Source organism: Anomalospiza imberbis, chromosome 15, assembly GCF_031753505.1.
Source record: "Anomalospiza imberbis isolate Cuckoo-Finch-1a 21T00152 chromosome 15, ASM3175350v1, whole genome shotgun sequence".
NCBI classification, from domain to species: Eukaryota; Metazoa; Chordata; class Aves; order Passeriformes; family Viduidae; genus Anomalospiza; species Anomalospiza imberbis.
In genome coordinates, this window is record NC_089695.1 from 3,152,881 (window position 1) to 3,177,197 (window position 24,317).

The 24,317-nt window shown below is 50.7% G+C and overlaps 1 protein-coding gene across 3 annotated transcripts; it reads right to left on the minus strand.

Moving 5' to 3' along the window:
• Positions 1-486: 486 nt before the first annotated feature.
• Positions 487-24,317, minus strand: CYSTM1 (cysteine rich transmembrane module containing 1). 3 transcript variants are annotated; one of them, XM_068205580.1, is made up of 3 exons: positions 24,187-24,317; positions 12,660-12,901; positions 487-940 (listed from the first exon to the last, which is right to left on the minus strand). In XM_068205580.1, exons 2-3 carry the CDS (start codon positions 12,880-12,882, stop codon positions 834-836), a joined length of 330 nt encoding a protein of 109 aa, XP_068061681.1. In that variant the 5' UTR covers positions 12,883-12,901; positions 24,187-24,317; the 3' UTR covers positions 487-833. The 3 variants fall into 3 exon arrangements, with proteins under 3 accessions (XP_068061681.1, XP_068061682.1, XP_068061684.1); XM_068205581.1 differs by lacking the exon at positions 24,187-24,317 and adding an exon at positions 14,444-14,586; XM_068205583.1 differs by lacking the exon at positions 24,187-24,317 and having other exon boundaries at positions 12,660-12,905.

The following is a 24,317-nucleotide window of genomic DNA, read 5'->3' on the forward strand; positions in this document are numbered from 1 at the left end:
CAGGGTGGGACACACCCCCATGGAACCAGCAGCAGGTTTTCCCCACTTTTCTGCATTCAAAAGCTTTGTATCCCTTTTCTGGCCAGACGTGCCATGGAAGAGCTTCAGCTCTAAATCCTCAGCACTAGATTAATCCGTGGCTTTTCTCTTCTCATTAATTTACCTCCCGCAAGCCTCTGCTCTGCAGTGCCGGATGATGGATCACAGCTTGGGACCAGCCCTGGCCCAGGAGCTGCTGGGGCACACACAGCAGCCCAGCCTGTGCTTCTCCCAGCTCTGCTGTCTCAGGAGCTGCTGGAGAGGGCCCTGGTTCCAGAGGGAGAAACATAAGGATAAAGACCTGACTGTGCTGCGCTGTGTGGGATGAGGGGCTTGGAGGTGCCCAAGGGCTCCCACCTACAGAGTCAGTGCCCACAGGAGGCCAAAGACAGCACCAGAGGGGATGCCCACCCTGCAGACAGATTCACTGAAACAGCCGGGACCTAGTGAAGAAAAATCAACCGTTGGCTTTAATTATTGCGTACGTCTTCGTCTCTAGGGCTACGAAAATCTCAACTGGTAAATACACATTTCATCAGAATGCCCTTGGCTGAAATACACCATTAGCACATTCTTCAAAGTTACAACAAAAGTCTTAGAAATGTTAAAAAGGGTTTTTTTTTTTCCTTTACTAAAATAAAGGAGTGCACCCCCCACCCCGACAAGGCGCTAGGACGGACAGACGGGAACTCTTGGCTGTGCAAAGCAGAGCGTTGATTACAGTAACAGAAAGAAGTCGGGACAGGAGTGGGGAGCCTGCATAGCTCTCGGTGAGCGGCGGGGCGGCAGCGGCGTCAGGTCAGCATGTCCCAGAGGCAGCAGCAGCAGAGCGCGGTCCAGCACGCCGTCAGGCAGGCGCTCTCGCCCGTGTCGTCCCTCCGCCGCTCCTCCACGACGTACACTGCGGGCACAGAGGGGCAGTGAGGCACAGAGCAGCGCCACCGCCGGGCGCAGGCACGGCACACAGAGCGGGACAAGAAGCGGCTGTGGCCCGGCCCCCAGGTCAGCTTTGCAGGAGGTGCCAGCTTCCCCGGCTGCAGGCACATCTGCAGCCTGTCCGCCCGTCCGTTCAGGCTGCCACTGCTCAGCGCCCTTGGAGGAGGAGCTGCTCCCCAACACGGCTCCAGCCGCACACAGGACTGCCTCCTTCCCTAGGATGACAGGGCAGGGACTCGTCCTGACAGGGATCAGTCGTTGTTCCAGCTCTGTGGCCCTCCTGCACGTGAGGGGACTCCCAGCTCTGTCAGCTCAGCACCCGAGGCACAGGCTAGGAGGTGGCAGTGCAGTGACAACCCGCTGGCCAAGGGGCAGGTGCCCAAACGCTCCAGGCATCACCTCACGAACAGAAACCGTCTCTGCCAGAGGCTCCTGGCAGTCTGCTGGGATTTACTGCACACTGCCAACTGCTTGAGCACACAGGAGGGAGCCCCAGGCTTGGATGGAGCTCTCCAGGCAGGGTCTCCTCCTTAAGGCCAGTGTGCTGCTCACTCTTTGTGCCAGCTCCTGAGGCCCATTAGGACAGAGGAGCAGCTTATCTTTGGTTCCTCCTCCCCGAGCCCAGGCTGCCACACCCAGAACTGCATCAGTCTGAGGGCAGGCAGGTGACTGTCCTTCCTGACAGCTTTCTTGGCTCCGACTGCTGTGTGGGAAACATGCCTTCACACAGGAGTCCAAGTCAGGCAGGCAGCTAGCGCTGGACACACGGTGCTGGCAGGCAGAAGCCTGGGCAGCACACAGCTCATGGCACCGGCCTGGCTCTCCCATGAGCTTGCTTTGTGCCCAGGAAACCCTTCCCCAGTCACTGCTTCAGCTCTGCAGAGCGATGGGCAGAGGATGATGTGCTCCAGCTTACATGATGCCACGACCCTGACACCACCAAGTGAGGCAGAGAGGGGGAATCCAGTACCCCCCAAACGTCTGTGCTTGGGGACAGCCTGTGCCCGAGCCTCAGGCAGATTCCCTCTCATCAAGGGGAATAAAGGAGAAGAGGCATCGTCTGCCCAGGCACAGCCCAGCTCCAGGGGAGCCCCTGCACGGCATCAGCACAGCACTGCTGTCCCCCTTCCCTCTGACCATTCAGTCACAGCGCCTGCAGCCCTTGCTCCGGGAATGTCAGGATGGAGGCACCCTTCTCCCTTCAGCCCCAGGAGAAGGTGGCAGCACTGTGACAAGCTGTGCTGGGGCAGGAGAGGTGCCATGCACTCTCCTCCCTCAGGAGCTGCTGTCCCTGCCCACCCCTGGCTGGCACCTCCCAGCAGGAGCAGAGCAGGAGCTGATGGAAACCTGGCTCCCTGTGCTGCTGCCGGGGGGAGGCTGCACGACCTCCTGCCCCCAGCGCAGGGCAGGGCTGTGCCCAGGGCCAGCCCCTGCCACACCTGCAAGGAGTGCAGAACAAGGTCCGTGACTTGTGAGCCTGGCACCCCGGCTGCCTCTTTCATCCCCCTGAAAGGGTGGACCACAGACCCATCCCATCCTATCCCAAGGGGAATATGTCACATGGCAGACAGGACTTTGGTCAGGCCTCCCCCTCGTCCCTGCACTCAAAGCCACGCCTGGAAGACTTGGAAAGAAAACACGGAGGCTTGGAGCCCTGACCTTACACAGCAGCGTGCCAGCAGCTCTGTCCCCTGCCTGTTTGTCATGGAGAGGTGACCCAGGGGCTTGGTCTGGACTTTATTTACCTCGTGGATCCAGGAGCTCTAAACAAGCACCTCTTTGGTGTGTTTGTTTGCTCTAAGAAGGTTCTGTTACAATCAGTGGAAGTAAAACACAAACCAAATGCTCCAAGAGTCCCGTGTAAGATGGTGACATCCCTGTGCTGGAGCCCTGACACAGCCCTGGCTTCCAACCAGCTGTCAGGTTCAAGCTGCCCCATCTCTGAGCCATGGGGAGCTGGATTGCTGCTGCCAGAGCATTGCCATACCCAAAACAGAGGGCTCCAGCGCCCTGAGACATCCAGATCCACACTGCAGGAGGAGGCTGCCCTTTGCCAGTTAAAATCAGCTGTCCAGGACTGCAAGAAGTGTCTGCCTGAAGTATTTATGATTAATCCATTAGAAGTTTTAAGCTACAGCCAAGTGTCAGGGACAGCCGACAAAGCATGTTCAAGGCACGTACAAAGTGCTGTTATGAAACACTTGCTGAAATATTGAAGGAAAAGGCTTTCCCAAGCTTGGGCCCATGCAGAGGGAGCCGGGCGCTCTCCCCACGGCTCTCAGCTGGCTCGTGTTGGACGCTGCCCCTCTGCACAAGGGGGTCACAGTGTCCATGGGCATCACCCCATCCCCGTCCCTGTCAGCCAGCCCCCTGGCACTGCTGCCATGGCTTGTGCTGGAAGGGGCTGCCCAGAGCTGGACGAAGAACAGGCACAGCTGCCCACTAACAGCTGGGGGCAGGACAGGACAAGAGACAGCAGCCATGTCAAGGCCTTTCAAGGACTCACCGTGGGTTTGGGGTGAGCCTTTCTGTTAGAAATAGTGAAACAGCACTCATGTTTGTTCCCTCTTCTTCTTCTTTCTTCTGCTAAAAGCTGGGAGCCATTTAAACCAGCAGCACATTGTGGCAAAAGCACCTTTCTTTAGAAACCCTCTGAAAAAAAGCTGTGTTTTTCCCCCATGGCAGGCAGCTGTGGTACTTCAACAAACCCACTCACCTTCCAAGTTCAATGAATGCCCCAAAGAGAACACCTGAAATACACATTTGAGAGGCTGCTCCCTTCCACTGCAGAGCTCCTCTCCAAGGAGAGCAAGTCTCGAGGGCAGCTCTGCCACTGCTGCAGTCTGAGTGTGCACACCATCAACACTGGAGCTTTCACACTTGGAGAGCATCTGGGCAATGCTCTGAAGAGAGACAGCCACCCCTCATCATAGTTTGTGAAGCTTTCTGTGAAGCCACATCAATGCTTCAGGAGTTGCAGCTTTGTCGCTGTCACCACACAAATTGCCAGAGGGATTTTAACCACAGATACACAGCATTAAACAGCTTTTCTGCTCTGGGTGTGGGGCTCACAGAGGACAGGAGAGCAGGACAGCCAAAGGGAGGTCAGCTGTCCAGTTACAGCTACCAAAGCATGCAAGCTGAAAACCAGCTCAAAGACAGGCTGGATGAACTGCTCCCAGCCCAGCCTCTCAGCAGCCTGGAGACACCCTACATCCATCTGCTCATTTTGGACACCTGACCGTTGGCTTCGGGGCACTAACAGAGTGACACAAGTACCTGAGGACATCAAGAGCACGTGGCAGCAGCTTCACCCACTCCTCCCAGCCCATGCAGTAGTGCTGTACAAACACAATGTCACCCCCACAAACACCATATCCAAACCCAATCCAAAACCTCCCAATGAAGGGAATTGTGGCTTTTGTGAGATTCCTCAGTGTCTGAGTGCCTCCAAGCTAAAGCCACCCAGTTTTCTATGGTGAGCCTTATTGGGGACCTCATCAGCTGCTTTGTGCCTCTATTTTGGCCAAGGTTGGGCACTCCAACCACCTCCTAAAGCACAAAGGGGCCTCATCAGTACAAAAAGAAGCCTGATGGTCCCCAAAAGAAGAGAAACAAGGGTGATTTCTCTTGGAGGCACTAGACAGCACTCAGTTCTAGACTCGATTTTTGATGGATTCATTGTTTTTCCTAAAACAGGATGGGAGAAGGTATAAACTGAGAGACCCTCCCACCTCCTAATCAGCCTTAAAGAGCGTAGAGCACAATGAATCATGCTTACCCTGAAAATGGTATCACTCCCTGTAATCACACAGCAGTGGCCTGCACAAACCAGTGCAAACAACTCCCACTTTGTTTTAAAAACAAATACTACAATACCTTCTTATTTCATGTACAGTCTACTTTATCTTGAGCATATACATTTTGTTTCTTCTCACACCTAATTGATACGTTAATCATTAGTTCCATGAAGGAAAGGAATGAGCTGTACTTTTCACCCAGTTTGGCATAAACTAAAATCGTGACCTTAAGACTGCAATGTGCCTTACTGCAGTGCTTTACTGGGTCTACAAGGATTGCAGTACAAGGGCTTTGATGCCAGAATCAGTTCATCCTCTCCCAGGATCCAGACACAGGCATCACTGTCAAGGTACCACCTCACCTACAGGAGGTAGTGATGGTGCCTGAGAGTCCCTGAGCTCCACCAGCTCTCCCAGGAGTCCTGCTGCACATCACAGGGCCAGGCCCTTGCCTGGGTATCCCAGGTATGACACGAGTGACATCCAGGCACAGAGAGGCAGCAAGGGGCAGGCTCAGTGCCTGGGCAGCAGGAGGTGGAGGGCACAGCCCAGCACCCACCACCCTCTGGGAGGGCTCAAATCCCAGTGCCATGAAGTTTACTCTCCTTTGGCCCAGCTGTGTGCCACCACAGACTCCTCACCTGCACTCCTGGCTATGAGGCAAGGCTCGGGGCACGTGAGGGGAAGCAGCAGTGGGTAATTTACCAGTCACTGCTTCTGCAGCCCCAAAATCCTTCCTGTGGCATCAGAATGGCTGTTTGCCATGGGAACAGCTGGTCAGAGCAGGAGTATTACTTAATACCAGAGTCTCATCTGGGAGGGAGCGCACAGCAGAGGAGGGACTCATAAGCCTCTTCCCACTTGTCAATTAAGTGGGTTTTATCACCATTTCTGCACCAAGAGCTTTGTTTTCTTTTCTTCAGCAAGCAAGAAATCTTACTCACCACCACTTAGAATGATTTTGTGTTGTCTGCCTGTGCATCTTTTACCTTCAAACCATTCTCACCCAGGTCCTTGGAAAGCTTTTCTGTTCAGGATGGAGGCCAGAGAAGGGAAAGTCAGCACAAGTGCATCCAAGGGATGTAGAAGTGACAGCAACAGGAAATCCAATGTCCCTGAGCCCCTCTTGGAGGTGTACACTCTGGTCTGCAGACCCAGAGCTGCAGGAGGAAGGGCCACCCAGCCATGACCTCCCAGACATCCACTTCTCCTGAAATAAACCCCTCACAGGCAGCAGGTGCAGAAGAAGAGATTGCAAGGCTGGAGAACAGGGACTAAACTTTCATATGAGCTGCCACCAAGGCTCCTCTCTGCAGGAGGCCTCCAGGGCACAGCCTGGGCACAGACGAGATCTAACTCCCTTGGCAAGGAAGGCATTTAATTGTTCTTTCTCCTCTCTGAGGGTATTTGCTCATGCCTAACAGCTTCAGGCCTGTTATTTCCCAGCCCCCCAACTCCTTCCTGCCCAGAGGCTTTCACTGTGTGCAGTCTCTACCGACACCACACTCAGATTTCAGGAAATACCTCAGTACAGTCCTGACACAGACACCAGAGCCAGATGGAAATTCAATAGCCCACTTCCAAGCAAAAATCTTCCAAAGCTGCAAAATGCTTAGAACAAATTTCACAACTCCCAGCTCCAAACACAAATGGCTACCGCCAGAGGCATCCGGGCAGAAAGCAAGTGTCACGGAATGAAAATACCACAGAGTACAGGCACTTCCACCTGCAAATCCCCTCTGCCACCACACAATCACTGCTGACCCAGCCCAGATTTCAGCCTGGGCTCAAGCAGAAACAACTGATCCACAAAGACTCTGACCAGGTATCAGACCTGCCGTCTTCCACGGCCACACGCCTGGCTCAGCAGGCTCGGAAAATTCCTGCCTTTCTGTTCCCGTAACTCTGAGCAGCTCTCACGCTCACCCCAGAGAGCTGTTTCAGCTTTCAGGAAGCTGAGCAGGCCACACATTTCAGGGAAATCACTGTGCAGGCGAGCCAAAGCGAGCACTTTCCAGAGCCAACACTGCACTGGGCAAAGCTGTTCCCCTCTCACACACCAGCCTGGGAGCCAGGCACAGGTTAGGGCTCCGCAGGAACCAGGCAGAAGATTTTCCTGCAGCTGAGCTCAGGGCTGGAAAAGATATTGTTTCCTCACCTGAACACTCAGGGATGGGATTAAGAGATCTTGGAAATAACGGAAGTGATACTAAGCAGCATTTATGGTGTATCAATGTGCCTGGGAAGGGTTCAACCTCTCTAAAAAGCACAAGCATTCCTTACAGGAGTCAGCACACCTTCTGTGAGTACTCGGGTCTCGGCAGGATGTCAGCAGGCATCAGCCAGCTCTCCAAAGCACAAACCCCCAGCACACAGGTTAGAAAGTGCACAGGAGACATGTCATACGAGAAATAAACTTTCCCTCAGCTTAAATGTACAATAATTCAGGGCTACAGACCCTCCAGCCTGCTTCTAGACTACAACAGATGAGAGACATCTCCCAAAACTACGGATTTTGAAAACTTCCTCTGACAATTTTTAAATCAGTAAAATCTTAATCTTCTGTTAAGGCAAAATGTTTTTAACCTAGTCAGCTGTAGGGCTAAGAACAGCACAATCCTCAGCCTGTGTCAGTGCTTACACTGAAAATCAGCATCAGTCCCAGAGTTAAACAAGGCCTGGCTTGGAGGGATTTACACAGCACAAACTTCATCTTACAAGGGTCTTGCAGTCGAGTTCTGGGTGACTGACAGGAGGAGGGACAAAGCCCAGTTTAAAGCAAAAGGGAGCTGCCCCAGTGAGATCCTCCTTGGCCCTCCACAGGGCCAAGTCCCACAGTTTGTGCAGTGCTGGGAAAAGGCTGTGCACGATTTGCTCCTCACCCAGCCTGGTGCCAGCTGACAAGGACTGGAACAGCAGCCTCATTTAAATCAGCCCACACTGGAGCCAGCCTTGGCCTCCTGAGACCAGTTTGTCTGAAGCATGATTTCAGATACTGGACCTGAATTGGGAATAATTTTCTTTGCATCAGTTTTTTTATCAGATTACTCCCTCCTTGGGGGTGAGAAGCAGTGAAGTTGAGCTGAGACAGCAGCCCCAGGACTGTTTGCCAGCCAACAGCCCCTGCTGTTTGTGCAGCCAGGGACAGAGGGAGGGATGATACAGCAGTCCTGGAGGAGAGAACGCTGGGTTTTAAAGCACACTAAAGAATAAGAAGCAGATAAGAGGACAACTGCCAAGCAAGATTTAAGGCTTTTTTGGCAGGACTCCAGCATCTGTAGTTGCAGCTCCTGAAGGTACAGGAGCAGTTAAACTAAATGCTCTGACAGACTACTTAAAAGGGTCAACAGACAGAAAGCCTGTTCTCCAAATTAACTCCTGCTGGGGAAGGCTCAGCTCTACACGGTTTGGGAAGCAAGGGGGTAACCACTGAAAGGCACTGGAGAGCCTCACCAGAATGATTCCAATCCCTTCCCTTCCACACAGAGACAGGTAAAGAGGAAAATCCATCCAGCCCTGCACAGCAGGCAGTGCCTGTATCTAGGTGACCTGTTTATCCTGCAGCTGGACAAACATTAAGAGGCAGACAGCATCACTGTGACTATTACTCTTATCACAGCCGGCTTTGCTACAAGTAATCAACTTCCAGAATAAGATTTCCACCCTGTGTGTACAATGGCTCAGACGCAATCCTGAGCTCTGTTTGCCTTCAGTGCCTGCTGACAGAGCCTGCCTGGTTCCCTTTGGCACAGCATGGCATAGCCTCATCCATTACGTTGGCATGTATCAACGGGGAGGAGGGGTAGAAATGAAATTGCTCAAATTGCTAGCATCAGCTTCTACTTTTAGAATTAGTATGTCACTTTGTACTTTGGCTCATTCTACTTCTTTTTAAAGTATACCTTTATCAGCTGCATTACATTTCACCTCTAATTTACATAGACAAGAAAGCACCAGCTGACCAGTCAGCAGTTACCGTGGTTTCCTTACGCCAGCTGATAACAAATAATGAAAATACTGGTGGGGAAATGAGATATCTTCTCATACCTCATGGAGGAATGAGGTATTTTCTTCCTCTTAAGCAAGCCCCTGCTGTCAAGAAGAACCTGCTGCCTACACAATGCTGCACCCAGGAAGCACACTGCTAAAGCTGTGTGCTTCCCAGCTTTGTTCTGGGGCAGGCAGGTTCCCTCTACCCACACCAAGCACTGCGTGGCACGTCTGCCCTGTTCCAGGAACTCTCACCCACATGGACTTTGTGTGGACAGACACGGAGTCAGCCCTCAGCCTCTGCAGCAGGAAAACTGCAGGCAGGGATCAGCACGTCAGTTCCCAGAGCTAGGAAGCTGAATCAGACACCCTTAAGAATAATGTCCCTCAGGCTCAGCATACACATCATCATCCCTAAAGGCAAAGGGCAAGCTGTTTATTTCTAATGAACAACAGCCAAGTCAGCTGCTGGCCCTAGCAAGATGTGAGACTTGGGGTTTCTTTGGAGACTTTGGTATCAGTAACCTGGTGAAGCCTAAAAGCCATCCATCCAAAAAAACAAATCCATGAGGGCTTCTGTGGTACCCCAGCCAGTCACCAGCGAGTCTGCAGCTTGCCGCTCCTTTATGTGGAGAAAAACCATTTGCTTTGAGGCCTTTCACACCCTGAGGTAGCTGGGGTGACTCAGAGGGGGTGCAAGCTTGTACTCCATCCCCCCTGGGAGAAGGGGACAAGGAACACTGGGATCAGCTGCAGTCTCCCTGTCCCACAGGGCCCTATGGGGGTGGCCACATTGGTGGTCATATGGCCACCACCACTGTCTCAACACATAACCACAAGCTGATTTCTGCACCCCAGACATCCTCGTGGTTGGCTAATCCTGCACAGACAGTCCAGAGGGGAACACACACGTCCTCCTTCTTCAGAGCTGTTCTGGACTGCAGCTTCCTCCAACAAGCCTTTAGGTTTGTCCCCCTATCCAATGGCATACTGAGAAGGTGGTGACATGCCTTTCTCACCTATTTGTTGCAGAGTCACTGCTCACTGAAGAGCAAGAACTTTCTCTTTCCTACCCTTAGCAGCACTCAGGTTAAGCTGCTTCCCTGTTACATCTCAGATGCAGCTTTAATACAGGGAGTGAGGCATGTGAGGATTTTTGACTTCTCCAAGGGCCAGGTGGACAGGCTATGTCCACTGCTACTCCTGACAGGCTACAAATTAAGATGAAGAAACACCATCACCATAAAATGCTACTTTACCATCAGATTCTAAGAGCTCAACAGTAATTATTTCCATCTGTGTGATCCACCCAAGACCAAAATATGACACGTAATCACTTCCACGCATTAGCATTAGCACATTGGCTATGATCTACAACATAAGAGCCCGCTTTGCAGTCTGCCCACACAGTAAAATAATGTAAAGCACAGAATTTAAAGTATAGCAAATTTCCTAGCTTTCACTGTGGACACATATTTGCTCAGAAATACTAATGTACTACCTGGAATAGCTTAATTCATGAGATTAAGCAAAGTCATGTAGGAGAGCAAAACATCTGTTCTGAAAGGAAAGCATCCACACAGTAACTCTTCCCAGATAATTGTTTGGAAACACCACAGGAACTGACAAGCCACATGGAGTCACACTAGACCAGCTAGGCTGACTGCAGTGCCTTGATTAAATTTAGACGTCAATTTTTTATATTAGGAGTTCAACCACACCTACAGATACACAGCACTAGTGTAACAGATTTATAAAAAATTAGCTTTTTTAAAGACATCTACTCTAAACTAGACACTCCTGGAGTTCTTAAACAAAGCCCCTTTGAAAGCTCTTTTGCAGTGTCTTTTACAGAGGACAAAGATCAAGTTCCAGTTTGACTGGCCAAAAAAGGAGCAAGGGGCGGGGTGGAAGGGGTTTAACAGGAGGAGAACGAAGACAAAGAAACCTTTTGCAGAAAAATGCAAAATTATTGCCCTGACTTCACTTTGCAGACATTAACAAATGTGTTTAAAATAAATATGTCCCACCCAGAGGGACCTGGACAGGCTGAAGAGGTGGGGATATGTGAACCTCATGAAGTTCAGCTGGGCCAAGCAGAAGTTCCTATACCTGGGTAGGGGCAATCCCAAGCACAAACACAGGCTGGGTGGAGAATGGATGGAAAGCAGCCCTGGGAAGGACTTGGTTAGATGGATATTGGGAAGAAATTCTTCCCTGTGAGGGTGGTGAGGCCCTGGCACAGGGTGCCCAGAGAAGCTGTGGCTGCCCCATCTCTGGAATCGTTCAAGGCCAGGCTGGATGGGGCTTGGAGCAAATTGGGATAGTGGAAGGTGTTCCTGCCCATAGTACGGGGCTGGAACAGGCTGATCTTTAAGTTCCTTCCAACTCAAACCATTCTCTATCACTTTTTTACATCCACTTCTGCAAAAGCAGAGCAAATTAGAGGCTCCCAAGGTGGGTTCAGAGACCACCCGTAGCTGCAGGAAGGCAGTTCAAGGACAAGGCTTACCAGAAGGTTTTTGATTTATGGGTTAGAGTGCTGCTTCTGCAGAGCTGAAGTTGTGTTCGCTTAGGCTTAACAAAATCAAACCTCCTGCAGAACTGGAGGGCTCTCAGTGGGCTGGGCTCTCAGAGAAAGATGCTCAAACACTTCACTGCTTGTCCTCTCCAATTTCTTTGTCCTGGTCTCCAGGTTTGTGAGCAGAGCAGAGGACATTCAGTGTCATCAGTTCCCTGATCCAGTTTGATATGAGATCCTTTAACTTTCCAAGGTACCAGAACTGTCTCAAAGCCAGACTGTCCAAAGCCACAGCCCCTGTCTCCCCTCAGCCTCTGCCAGCACATCCCTTTGTGTGGCTATAGAAAAAAAAAAAACAAACCACTGGCACCAACCAAAGATGTTCAACATGGGAAACAAGGAGTTGTCTCCTGCCTAGTATTAAGAAACATCTCTTAGCCACCCCAAAACCCCAGGGAAAACCCTGGACACTTTGAGTCCATGTGGTGGAATTGTTGGGAAGCATCACCATGCTGCTGCCTCCTCCTCAAAGGCAGGAGTCTCACTCTGTTACAGAGGAAGTTGAACTCATGATTTGCCCTCAATTCAGGTTCTTATTCACTCACACCAATTGTTCACTGCTAAAATTTAGGCCCTCCAGACAGACCCACACCAGACTGTTCAAACCCACTGAACAGTCCCGCCTCTCTCAGCTTCCCCTCATAGAAAGGAGGAGAAGCTCTGGTCCTTTAATCATCTCCTCTGTCTCTGCTCTGGCAATCCAAGCCTGCAGCAAGCCCCAGGAGAGCTGTGGGTGCCAGGGCATACCAATGTGCTATTCTGTGGGGATGTGGCACACAGATGGACCGGCCAGCTGCCAGAGGGAAGGTGCACAATCCTTCCTCCCCTTCCCCAGAAATCTGGGTTTTTCCACAGAATGATAATAACTTCAGAAGAAAATAAAATGCCCAGGAACGAGTAGATCACTTGGACACATACTGATGGGCTCCAGAAAACCGAGGCCCATTCATTCAGTACAAATTGTACATTTGCACATTACAAGCTTTAACTGTGCAGCCTTTGAGACAGGTGGAATGAGAGTTGTGGCAAATCTAAAGCCTGTGCAACAACCTCAGCATAAGGATTCCCTTGAGGAATCAGCACTAAGGATGTTCAGCAGTATTCTCCAACAACCAGAGAGAACTGTGAGAGACACTACAGCAAAATAAAGCGTGAAAGCAAGCTGTAAACAAAATGGCCACTTCAAACAAGTCTCCACCTTTTCCAAGGCCACTGGGGCCAGGTGCTGGTGAACGCTTTACTTCAAGGTCAGCGCGTACTCATGTGAGGCAAACCAGTGCCCCTGACACGGTGCTGCAGCTGCCCAGCCATACCTGTGTTTTTCGGCCCATCTGCGTACACCGGTCCTGGCGGTGGTGGAGGTGCGTTCTGCCATCCATACTGGGGATATCCTTGGTAGCCTGGCTGGCCTGGCTGGTAGGGCCCGGGGGGATAGCCAGGGTAGGGGCCGGGGGGGCCCCCTGGCTGCTGTGCATAGGGTGGGTACGGGGCAGTCGGGCCCGGGCCGGGGTACGGTGGAGGATTATCGTAGCTCATGTGGGATGCAGAATCTGTCCTGCAAAAGAGGGAAACAAACAGGACAACTGGTTTACTTTTGTCTGCTCATCCATGACCATATGAGTCCCATTTCAGACTGCTCTCCAAAGGCCTTACATTGTGTGAGAAACAGACTTCAAAATACCTAGTCAAGCAGCAAATTTAATTTTAACCCTATCACAGGGGCATGGAAGGTGTTGAAGTGATTTCTCTAAGTGACACAAGTTTAGCTGAGCAGGAGTAACATGCTGCTTTCCAGTCCTGCATCAGCTATTCACTCTAAGACCTAAGTCTTGCAGCAGCAAAGCAAAACCCTCTCCTTCCATTCACGATTAAAACGCTTTTAAGAGAGATTCAGAAGTGATTACTTCATGTTTCTGTCAATAATGGAAAGGAAAACAATGGCAAAATGCAGCCTGTTCCAGGCATATTTGATAGCTTTGACAGAAGGAGTGAATTCAAATGTCCATTACACTTCTGCTAGTTGTTAAGAGCCTCCAGACCACTCTGGAGCAAGGCTCTATGTGAATAATTTCCTGATGACACTGTACCCCAGCACATTGTGTAGTCTTCCAGCCACACACAACTGAATCATTAAGCAGCCACAAAAATTAGGGCCTTGGGCTCAGCCTCATTCAAAAAGCAACATTAAAGCCACCTCGGAGAGTTAATGCTCATAAAACCTATGTCATGTATTACTCATGGCACAGCCATCAGAAGACAAGACTGTCACAATACTGCAATTTTAATGAACCTCTAAGCAGCATGACTAAGCAAACCATTTCTTACATTAGGCTCCTCAAGCTTCTCCCTGTCTGAGAAACAGAAGTGTATGTTAATACCCTACAAATTCAGGAACCTTCCTGCCTGAAGCAGCTGTACCCTGCTATTTCCTTCCCCTATTACAGGGTGCATTCAGATCACCAGTACCCCTTTGCTACACGCCTCCTCCCACATGCCACGGGGAGAAATACCAGGAGCACAATTTGCCTCGGCCAGGCACGCTGCTGCTGGCTTGCAGTGGGAGAGGCTGGCCAGCAGGATCCCCTTTGGATGGCATTGCAGTGGGATGGGCACGAAGCCGGGCTGGGCTGAGTGCTCAGCACCGCGTTCCCCCTCTCGGGCCCGGGCAGCGGAAAGCACGGGCACATCCAGCGAGCTCGGGCTGACGCAGCCCGCAGGGTTCCACCGCTGCGCGGCTGGCGGAGCCCAGCGCGGTGCGCGGGGCAGAGGCCAGGCGGGCCAGCCGCTGGGGCCGCGTTCAGCTGCCGCAGTCCCTGGCAGCGTGGAAGGAGCTGTTTGTTTACAGCCTGCTGTCTGATGGCCTCGGAGCGCCGGCTGCCCCTCCCCGAGGAAGGATCCCAAGGCTCCCGCTTGTTTACGCCTTGCTCCTGCCCGGAGGTCGCCAGCACGATGGTGCCAAGTGGCACCGTGCACACAGCCTGGCTGATCCCACGCGATGCCTGCGATCCAGGGGCTGCTCCAAGGGGACACGGCTGCCGGCCCGCCCTGCAGGACACCGTGAAGCCCTTGAGGCTCACAGGCTGCAGCTGTCACTCACCTGAATTCATCCTAGCGCTCCTCTTGGTGTGCCAGGCACAGTCACAGCATCACAAACATGCTGAGTTGGACAAGGACCATCCAGTCCAATTCCCTGGCTCTGCACAGACGCCCCAACAATCCCACCCTGTGCCTGAGAGCATTGTCCAAGAGCTCCTGGAGCTCTGGCAGCCTTGGGGCTGGGACCATTCCCTGTTCAGTGCCCCCTGGACCCTCTGGGGAAAGAACCTTTTCCTGATATCCAACCTAACCCTGCCCTGACACAGCTCCAGCCGTTCCCTTGGGTCCTGTCACTGGTCACAGAGTGAAGAGATCAGTGTCTGTTCCTCCTCTTCCCTTCACAAAGAAGTTGTCCCAGCTAACTGCTAAGGCAGTGCTATACCCTGCAGATGATGTCTTTTAATGGCTTTGTCAAGAGTTTTAACTGCTTAACCAAATGCCAGGGATTACAGGAATTTTATTTATGGTCTGTTTTTTTTCCCCCCACTGCTAGGCTAGCCAGACCACTTAACTACTCACTTTAAAACTGACAAGCACAACATACACTTAAGGCTCTTTAACCACTGCACTGCAATGCAATGCCCTTACCAAGTCTCCAGCAAGGAAATTCTTCAGGGAGGCAGGGAAAGGCAGGCAGCAAGCCCTACAACTCACTTCAATGCAATCATTAGAGAACTGGGACATACCAGGCCACTAACGCTCATCTAACCCAGAAAATTATCCCAAAATAACATCCAAAAGTAAGTTTTCAGGGAAGAACAAGGCCAGAGTGAGTGAGTGTGTGTGTGTATACCCACAGACCACTGCATGTTGCAGAGTAGCCATTTGGTGCCCAGACATGGCCCAGACAACCCTGTGAAGCCCTGGTTTGCTCAGCCTCCCTGACCCAATGTACAGCTGCCGTGCCTGCACCTGGCACAAGGGGATCCAGGGCACTGCTGCCTGCCTTGTGGAAAACTGCCTCCTGCCCCATCAGGAGATCACCCTCCTGAATTTAGGAATGCACCAAACCAGGGAGGTGGCATGTGGGAAGGCCCTGTTCCAGATCAAACAGCTCCAGCCTCTTGCCTGCTCCTTGGGCAGGGGACGACCGCTCCATCCATGTCCCCCTTCTCTGTTCAAGGGTGTAATTTCACACCCTAGGTACAAATACATGTGTTTTTGTATACACACACACAAGGCATTCAAAGGCAGCAAACAACAGACCATGTTTTGCTCATAAACCTTAAGAACTCCCTGGGCTTAGCTTGCTTTGATGAGGACTGTCCAGCTCCAGCAGATGCATCTGGATCACTTCAGTTTTTCAAAGTCCTTCTGCCCAAGAGGATGATCAACTCAGTCCACCCTTTCCAGGGAAGGTCAGTCTTCCCTTCTGTCCCTTCATATGCATAAATTAATTTATCTGCATTCAATATCAGTGGTATTTTAGTGCTGAAGCAAGGTTTAACAGATGCTGTGATTCTTCAGCTGGCTGTGAACTCAAATTCAGTCAGCAAATAACAAACTCAGCAATTCCACTGCTCCCCTACCACGGGGACTCCTGCTGGGACCGCTGGGGGCCACCCTTCTCCATCAGGACTGGCCATTCACTCCCTTTGGTAGCCAAGCAGGGAGCCTGCCTGGCCTCTGTGCAAACAGCACAGGAACATGCCAGAATCCCTTTGGTGCCAGTGGAACCACCCAGGTAACAAAGCAGCTCTGCAGAAAGGGCTGAGATGCAGATCAGGTGTAGCTGGTAAAGCTCAGAAACCCCTGAAAGACTGTGGTAAGAAGAGAGACTGGTTAAAACCTACAGACATGCGGGGTGAACAAAAAAAACCTGCACATCAGAAGCTCTGCAGAAATGTCTGTGAAACGGTCAGAAGGAGTTAAAAATCCAGTGGCTAGAGCAAACAGGGAAGTGGCAGCATAGGGAACAAGAAAGAGCTACTCATGCTCTTTGTTAACCAGCTCCCTGTTAGCCATGTCAAAACAGTTTTTGAAGAGAAGGCAGGTTTGGAGTGGAGGCAGTAACTGAGATTCCATCTGCTGATATGGGAGAGGTACCAAGGGGAAAACTGGCCACAGCCTACTGACAGCTGTACAGATGCCTGGGCAGAGACAGCAGAACAACAGAACAGAGGAAAAGATGGAGATTAAGAAGAGCATATTCCACAAGTGAGAGTAAAGTAACATAACTGAGATTAGGCAAGAGATAAAAGAGAGGGTCCAGCATGAACACTCAGTAGCCACTGGGGATTTGTCTGTGATGAGTGAGGAAACTCCTGAAGAATTCATCAGGGCAAACAGCAAACCCAAGTGGTAGCTGTGGAACCTAAATTCTCGGAAAGAATCTTTCCTTTTCCCCCAGTTTCACTGCCAGATTGCTACACATACACACATCTCTACTTGCCCTTTTTGAGCTGTGTGACAGCATTGAGATTTCCTTCAGCCTCATGACCTCATACATGACTTTACACACTTCCTAGCCCTATTTACTCACATGGGTATGTGTTTGCATGGCAGGGCTTTGAATCATGAAGCAGATACTTTTCAGGGACATACCTGAGCTCTTAGTCAAACGTATCACCAAGCTTTGCTGCGGGCTCTCACCCTGACCAGTAATTCTGTGTGAGCTACAATCAGGACCAACCCCTGTGAGGTTGCATCAGAGCTGGTATCTGTGGCTTTCCTGCTCAGCACCTCTCAGAGGCAAAGCCCAAAAGAAAGAAGCCAACCACCAGTAAAGCCCTTTGCTTTCCATGGCACTGCAGGAGGTCCAGCAGGAAGAGCCACTACAGAGCTCAATGGTCCCTGCACAGCCTTACAAAGAGACTTCCTTGCAAACAAAGATATTTCCTTGACTGTCACTAAGCATTTGCCCTGTCTGTTGCTGCTTAACAATAGAGAAATTGCTAATCCATCTAAGAGAGTGGCAAACCACGTTCCTATTCCTCCTCCCCATGCATCAGTACTTTTGCTAAGGGGCAAGTTCATTGGTATATCATTGTTTCCTTAAGTTATATTCAAACTCCTCTGTTCCACACTGCTAAGTAAACATTATTTCCCCTACCCCAAACAGCAGGGTTTCATTTTTAAACAAGCTGCTTATCATAGCCCATCCAGAAGGCTGCACCATTGCTCAAAAGGTCTGCAAACCAGAAGTCACTGAAGTACGGTGTTGTATAGAAAATGCACATGACACCAGATGTGCATGTACACAGAGAGGTACCAACAGGCAAGAACCACCATCCTATGGGAGAATATCAGTCCCTCTACAGCTGTAGCCTGGCTCTGGCTAAGGCTTAGCAAAAGATGCAAGTACAGAACTATTATACTTTGCATTCACTACACACACATATATATTTAGCTTGTCTATTTTGGCAACCAATCCTTAGAGAAACAAATTTCACCATTAGGTGAAATTACTTCTGATTGCTTCACACTAACTGCCTTGTACAAGGCCAGCAAACCAAGGCAGCTGCTACAGAACTAGTCATTGCTCCTGATCCTCCTCTTCCAGCACACTCATGAATTTATTATCTTTTTCTTTCTTCAGGCACCTCTTCTGAGCTGAAGACTGTGTGTTTCAACAGAGCCTGCAACATTCCTTGATTATTCTTTCCAGCCATTGCTGTGCCTTTTAGTGTCACCATTTGTCTAGGAGGAAGCAGGCAGACTCTCTCTGCACAGTGCCACAGCTGTCTCCTGCTTCCCACCCCTTTCCCAGCCCACTCCCAGGGCAGCTCTTGCCATCCATCAAGCTAAAAACAGAGCTCAAGTTGCACTCTATGTAATTGCAACTGTGAGATCCTTCCAAGTGGGAATAGCTCCTGTAGAGCCTGTCACTGCACACGTACAGCTCACCCCACTGCTCACCCAAGTGACAACGCACGCTCTCTTCCACAAGTCTCTGAAAACAGCCTCGGTTTCAGCTTGGGGAAGTCTCACCATCCACAAGTTGCCACATCTAAAACTAGGAAAAAAAGGACAGGAAGCCTAAGCCTAATTTAGATGGCTTTTGGCTACGTCACTCCATTAAGTGCAGCCCTATGGCAGAGCCTGGGGGCCTGGACAGGGAGGACTTATGGTCAGGAGGTAACACGATGCATGAAAACAACCAAGAATGAAGAGAATAAGGGGAAGTGTGTTGGAAGAACAGTTTTTTGTTAGCACAAGGGGTGCCCAAACAAAGACCCCTCAGAGCCTGCCAAGGTGACCCAGTTTCACCCTTTTCCCCCCTCCAAAAGGCCACGTACAAGGCTGGCACTCCCAAACATCCCTTGAGGTCAGACTAATTATGGCCACCATAATTATTGCCCAAATGATGGGGGAGCAGTAGGAATCTGCTTCGACCTGTTGGCACCCTGTGACCTTGGCAAAACTGAGGAGAGCATGCATTTGTACATCTGCATTCGTACACAGTAGGTGTTACAGCTACTAATCCACCTGCAAAGAAATACCAGTCCCTATGGACAGCTGCCTGCAAGTCAGATCCTTCAAATGCAATCTCCAGGGCAGGTGAATCCATTAAATACAGAACTGTGCATGTGAGCTGAGAGGACAATCTAACCAGGGTGCTGAAACAGGGTGAAACACCTTCTCTTGCATAGGGAACAGTGCAAGAAACAGCCCAATGAAAACTAATGGGGGATTAGTAAATTAAACAAACAAACAAACTAAAGAAAATTAGCAGTCTGGAACACAGAAGAAACCCCCCCACAACAACCCAAAGGCAATTAGCAGATTCCTGGAATTTAACGGAGAGAAGTTGCTTGGTTTTAGGACAGCAAAATCAGCACTGCACCTGGTGCTGCTGTGGTCAGGAGGAATCACGTTTTGGGTATGGCAGGTATTGATTCAGCTGGTCTTTGCAGAGATGAAGATGGAGGGCACGGTGAGAGGCCAGACCCTGAGAAGGACAACTGGGGCATCCTGATGTAACCCACCCCTTCCAATGCCTGCAGCACTAGGAAGCAGTTTTCCAATACAGAGCTCTAATGGAAAGTACATTTAACATCAACAATCCAGCTCCTGGCAACCAGCCTAGCATTTAAATTACATTTCATATGAACAGTATCCAAATGAAAAAGAGCACAAGTGGCTTTTAAATGGCACTGGCTCCGTGTTTCCCTCTTACCAGCTTATTTGTCAGCTCCATTTAGTGATTGTATGAAAGGTATGTTAAGGATAAATTGTAAGAGATTCCATTCTTGCCCAGTTTGCTTCCAGGAAAAGCTTCCTCCCTGGTTTGCCCTCCCACTTCACCAGGTAGCTCCATCAGCCTAGACTAATAGGTAAGGGGGAACAAGAGCTGCCCCCACCTTTTCTGACAAATGCGGTTTGAAACTACTTTAATTTCCAAAATGCAGGTCTAGGCAAAAGCAAAAATCCCAGTTTTGTTCTGTAAAAAAGAAAAGGTAAAACCCACTTCTCTGTTCAAGCCCATTTCCTTAGGAGGTGTCCTGGACTGCAGGACACTCACAGTCCTTAGGAAGAGGGGCATTTCCTCATGTTTAGCTGAGTGGCTGTCAGGCATCTCCTGCACGAAACAGCTGCTGCTGCTCATGTAGCACGGGATCAGGCAGCTCTGTGCACTGAACAGTGGTTTGGATGAACAAGCATTTAACCTTCCTGAGCCAGGTATTCCCTCCTCCTGGTGTTCTCCAAGCCCTCTAGAGATCTGAAATCTGCCCATGTGTGAAAATGGAATGTGCAAATGATGTTTGAGGCTGATGCTGGTGTGTCTACAAACTGTCCCAGCTCCCCAGTCCCACTGTCTGCCCTGCCTTCTTGGAAAAACCATAATGGATATGCATATTTTCAGGTGTTTTTTCCAGGTTTCAGAAATCAGGATTTGATCAGTGCTGAAGGGCTGCCACGCTGACAATTTTTGCCTCAGAGGCAACATCCCTTGTGGAGCTTCACAGATCTCCACAGAACTCTTACCAATGCACCCTCACAGGATTGTATGCCAGGATTTTCCTTCTTGAGACAAATTTCAATGTCTCATCAATTGTTATCAACACACAAACCTCTTCAGAAATGCTACCCATCACTTACTGCCTGCCCATTGTCTATCTACATGTTCTGCATGGCAGAAGGAAAGTATGAAGCTGACATTGTTCCTACAATAAAAGCATTAGTGGGAAAAAAATCCAAATCCAATGCCCTGCTACTATTACATGAACTGCAACTTTGTGGGGGGAAATTGTCCAGTTTTTCAGACATCTGATGAAAGGTTTTAGAAAACCTTTAGATGAAATATACTTTAACACCAGGAACTAACAATTACAAAGATGGAAAGCATCACTTCCCAGCCCCTCAGGTAGTGTCAACCATGGTACTTGTTGCTGACACACCAGGTGAGACTCTGCCCATGTACAGCAGTGCCTGTGGCAAAACACACCAAAAAGCAAAGTCCTTCACAAAAATAATTTCAGAGAGAAGTATCAACATCTTGATTTCAGGTTTTGAATGCTTTTGCATGCACTGCTCTTGTTCAAGTCTTTGTATAATGTATTGCCTTAGGTAATTCCAGGAATACATGACTATAGGTTGCTGCTAAAGTGGTGTACTGACTGTTTTAAGGTGCAACAAATACCAAAACAACAAAAAACTCAGTAAAAACTAGTCAGGTAAAACTAGACCTGCAAACAACAGTTAAAGCAAGCAGCTTTGTTGGTCTGAGAAGAGAACAGGAAACAAACAGTTTGAGTGGCAAGTAAGCAGAGATAATAGATTTGTATGCTATTCAGATGGTGTTCTGGCAGCATTCCAGCCATGGAACAGCAGCAGTCTTACAGGATAACTTCCCCAGCTCTGAAACACTGGTGGATTAAGTGGGAGATACCACCCAGAGCATGATCATTTTGTAGCACCTCAAGCAGAAGCCCACTGGTAGCAGCACACAACCCCCAAGGCACGGCTATGCTGCTGTGTGCAGACAGAAATACAGGCATTTTCTACAGCTGAGATCTCGTTACTCAGAAAGAGATTTCCATGATAAGCTGGAAAATGGAATGAGACTGAGATTTCTCCACCCCCTCCATGTTTTCTCACTTTTTCTGCTTTTCCATATCTTTCATGTGGCCCTAACATGATGCTTTACTTTGCCTGTAGGGCATATGCAAAAATCCTCTTTAATGTCTGCTTGTCACGGCAGCTCCCAAATTCTCCCAGTGGTCACCAAACCAAGAAAGCCTTTGCCTTACACTGTCAGGGGCTGAAAAACTTCCACACATCAGGGGACTGCCCTCAATAGCTGGTAAAACCAAATAATGCCTCAAGAATACATTATAATCCTAGGGTGGAAATCTCTCTCTCTGATATTTAAGTGACAGAAACAGCAGCTTTTGTTCAGCACAAGGAATACAACGGACCAGATGCTTCCACGGAGGTCCATTCCCCAAAGCTTCTGCAATCCCAACCAGCTGTGGGCAGGCAATGGCGCACAGCACTGCTCCCTCCCAGGACAAGGTGGTGATGGCAATTCCACACAGGGGGATCCCAGCTGGGAAGAACTCCCAGGATACAGCTGTGAGGGTAGCCCAGCATTTGCCTGCCCCTCAGCAGGGTTGTGAGGCCAAGCACTTCAGCAGGAATGCTGGGGAAGGCAGCCTCTCCCACGCTGCGCTGAGCAGGCTCGGAGGCTCCCGGGCTGCCTGCGGGAAGCCAGGCTGCTGCCGGCAGGATGCCAGGCCTGGCAATACTGACCGGCTGCTTGAATGACTCGGGCTCCTTCCTATCTTCCCCTATTCCCAGAAATGACGGTGCTGTTTTCTACTCATTGAGCCATTGGGTTTGAGGTCAGTACCAGGAAGTTGAGAAAGGCAGGATACGCAACCCAGAGAGTAGAAAATATCAATACTGACAGCAGAGAATGAGTGAACCGGCCCATTCAAGGCTCCAGCTCCCACGAGAAATTTTCAGGAAACCCTGACAAGCTTCCAGCCATGCCACAGAGAGATCACAAACAGGAGACAGGAGGAATGCAGACCTGTTTCTTGAACATCCAGAGTTACACAAACTTTCTCTGCCCACACAGGAAAAAAAAACAAAAAACAACTGGTAATATATTCATCTGATCCTGCACAGAAGTACCCCAGAACAGGCAGCTCCACTGTTTATGGCACACAAAGCCCTCCAGGTACTTCACTGTCATTCCAGGGCAATGCTACAGGAACATCTCTGCTCACACTCACTGAACACCTCTGGTTTTCTGAGCAGCAAACCACTACCAATTTTAAATGTAGCACGGACCTGGGCGGGCACAGGGCAGCAGAACAGCAGAGCTCTCTGCTCTGGCTGACACCAGGGCATCGCCTCGCAGGGCCTGCTCAGACACACAGAGCCCCCACCCTTGTCAGAGCCACTCCTTTACAGGACAGCCTCCTCTTCGACCTCCGCTGCAAGGACACCCACCAGCCTCTGCAGATTATCAGTTACAGCTCTCACACCATTCGGGGAATGACAAATCAGTATTTAACAAAGATGGCCTTTATAGCATGTGAATAAGGGGAAGAGCGTAGCAGACTTTGTGCCGCAGAAGTTCCTGTGCTTGGTAAAACCACTATTCTGCGCAGTAGAAGATTATTATCTAACATGCACATTAATCCCTGACTGTCCCCAAAAAGCACTGAAATACAATCAGAAAAATTTATAAAGTCGTAGTGTTTTCAGCCTCCTCCTCATCTACCTGATATAGTATTATAATTATTATCATCATTAAAAACTTCTAGGAAGAGTCACTTATTATTTAAGCAACTGATGAGAAATACTCCATTGCTAGCACAGCAGCACTTCCCACACCTTGTACCCTATCACCGTATTTACACAGCACAAGGAAAAGGCAGCTGCTCAGCACAGTCATTATAACTCACCCACACTCACTACCTTACCCAGACTTACCCTATTTACAGTCAGGTTGTTCACACACGTCTCGTAGCACAGGCATACAAAGCACCTCTTTTTTTCCCTTTCAGATAAAGCTACACCCGAAGCTGGGATGAGTGGGACAGATCTTGGCACTAGCCTGGACAGAGCGGGGCTGTCCACTGCTGTCAGAAGGGCTGGCACATCCATGCGGCAGAGACAGGAGACAAGTACTGTCCTTCCCTCATTCTCCTATTTCACCATGACATTTAATTATCCAAATGAGGTGTCCTCAGCTATAGGAACAGACAACACAAGTCCAGGACAACCATAATGGCTTTAAAACACACGATGCAGCACTATTATTTTTACTCCGAGTGCTGCCATACCTCTTGCTCCACACTAAAAGCCTCAGCATCAGTGCCACCCGTGCCCACCCGCTCTGGTGCCCGCACAGCCTCAGCCGGGCAGCGCCGCGCTCCCCGCGGACAGGGCAGCGCGGGGAGCCCCAGCCCCAGCCCGGAGCTGCTGGGGGCAGCCTTCGGGCAAAATCCGCACGGCCGCGCTGGAGGCAGGGCGGGACCCCCGGGCCGGGGAACGCGCCCGGGGGCTTCAGTGGGCCCCTCCTGCCCCGATCCCTCCGGAGCGCTGTCCCCAGGGCCGTCACCCGCCGCGGCTCCGAGGGATTGGACGGGTCCGGCCCTTCACCCCGGGAGCCTTCCTCCTCATCCTCCTCATCCTCCTCCTCAGTCCTGCGCGGCCCCGCTCCCCGCACCCGCCGCATCTCCCACCCGAGCCGAGCCGAGCCGAGCCGAGCCGAGCCCAGCCGAGCCCAGCCGCGCCCAGCCCGGCCCGGCCCGGGCCCCCCGGCCCCTCACGGAGCCCCGGTACCTGCGCCCTGCGCGTCTCGCGCCGCCGCCCGCACCTGCTGCGCACCCCGCGGCACGGTGACGTCACGGGAGGCAGGCCACGCCCCCCCGAACGGGGCGGACACGTCATGGCCTTGGCCCCGCCCAGGGGGC

Coding starts and splice junctions, on each gene's coding strand:
- CYSTM1 (XM_068205580.1), bottom strand. CDS start 12,882: ATGAGCTACGATAATCCTCCACCGTACCCCGGCCCGGGCCCGACTGCC. Junction 941..12,659: donor AGATGGGCCGAAAAACACAG/GTATGGCTGGGC, acceptor CTGTGCCCGCAG/TGTACGTCGTGGAGGAGCGG.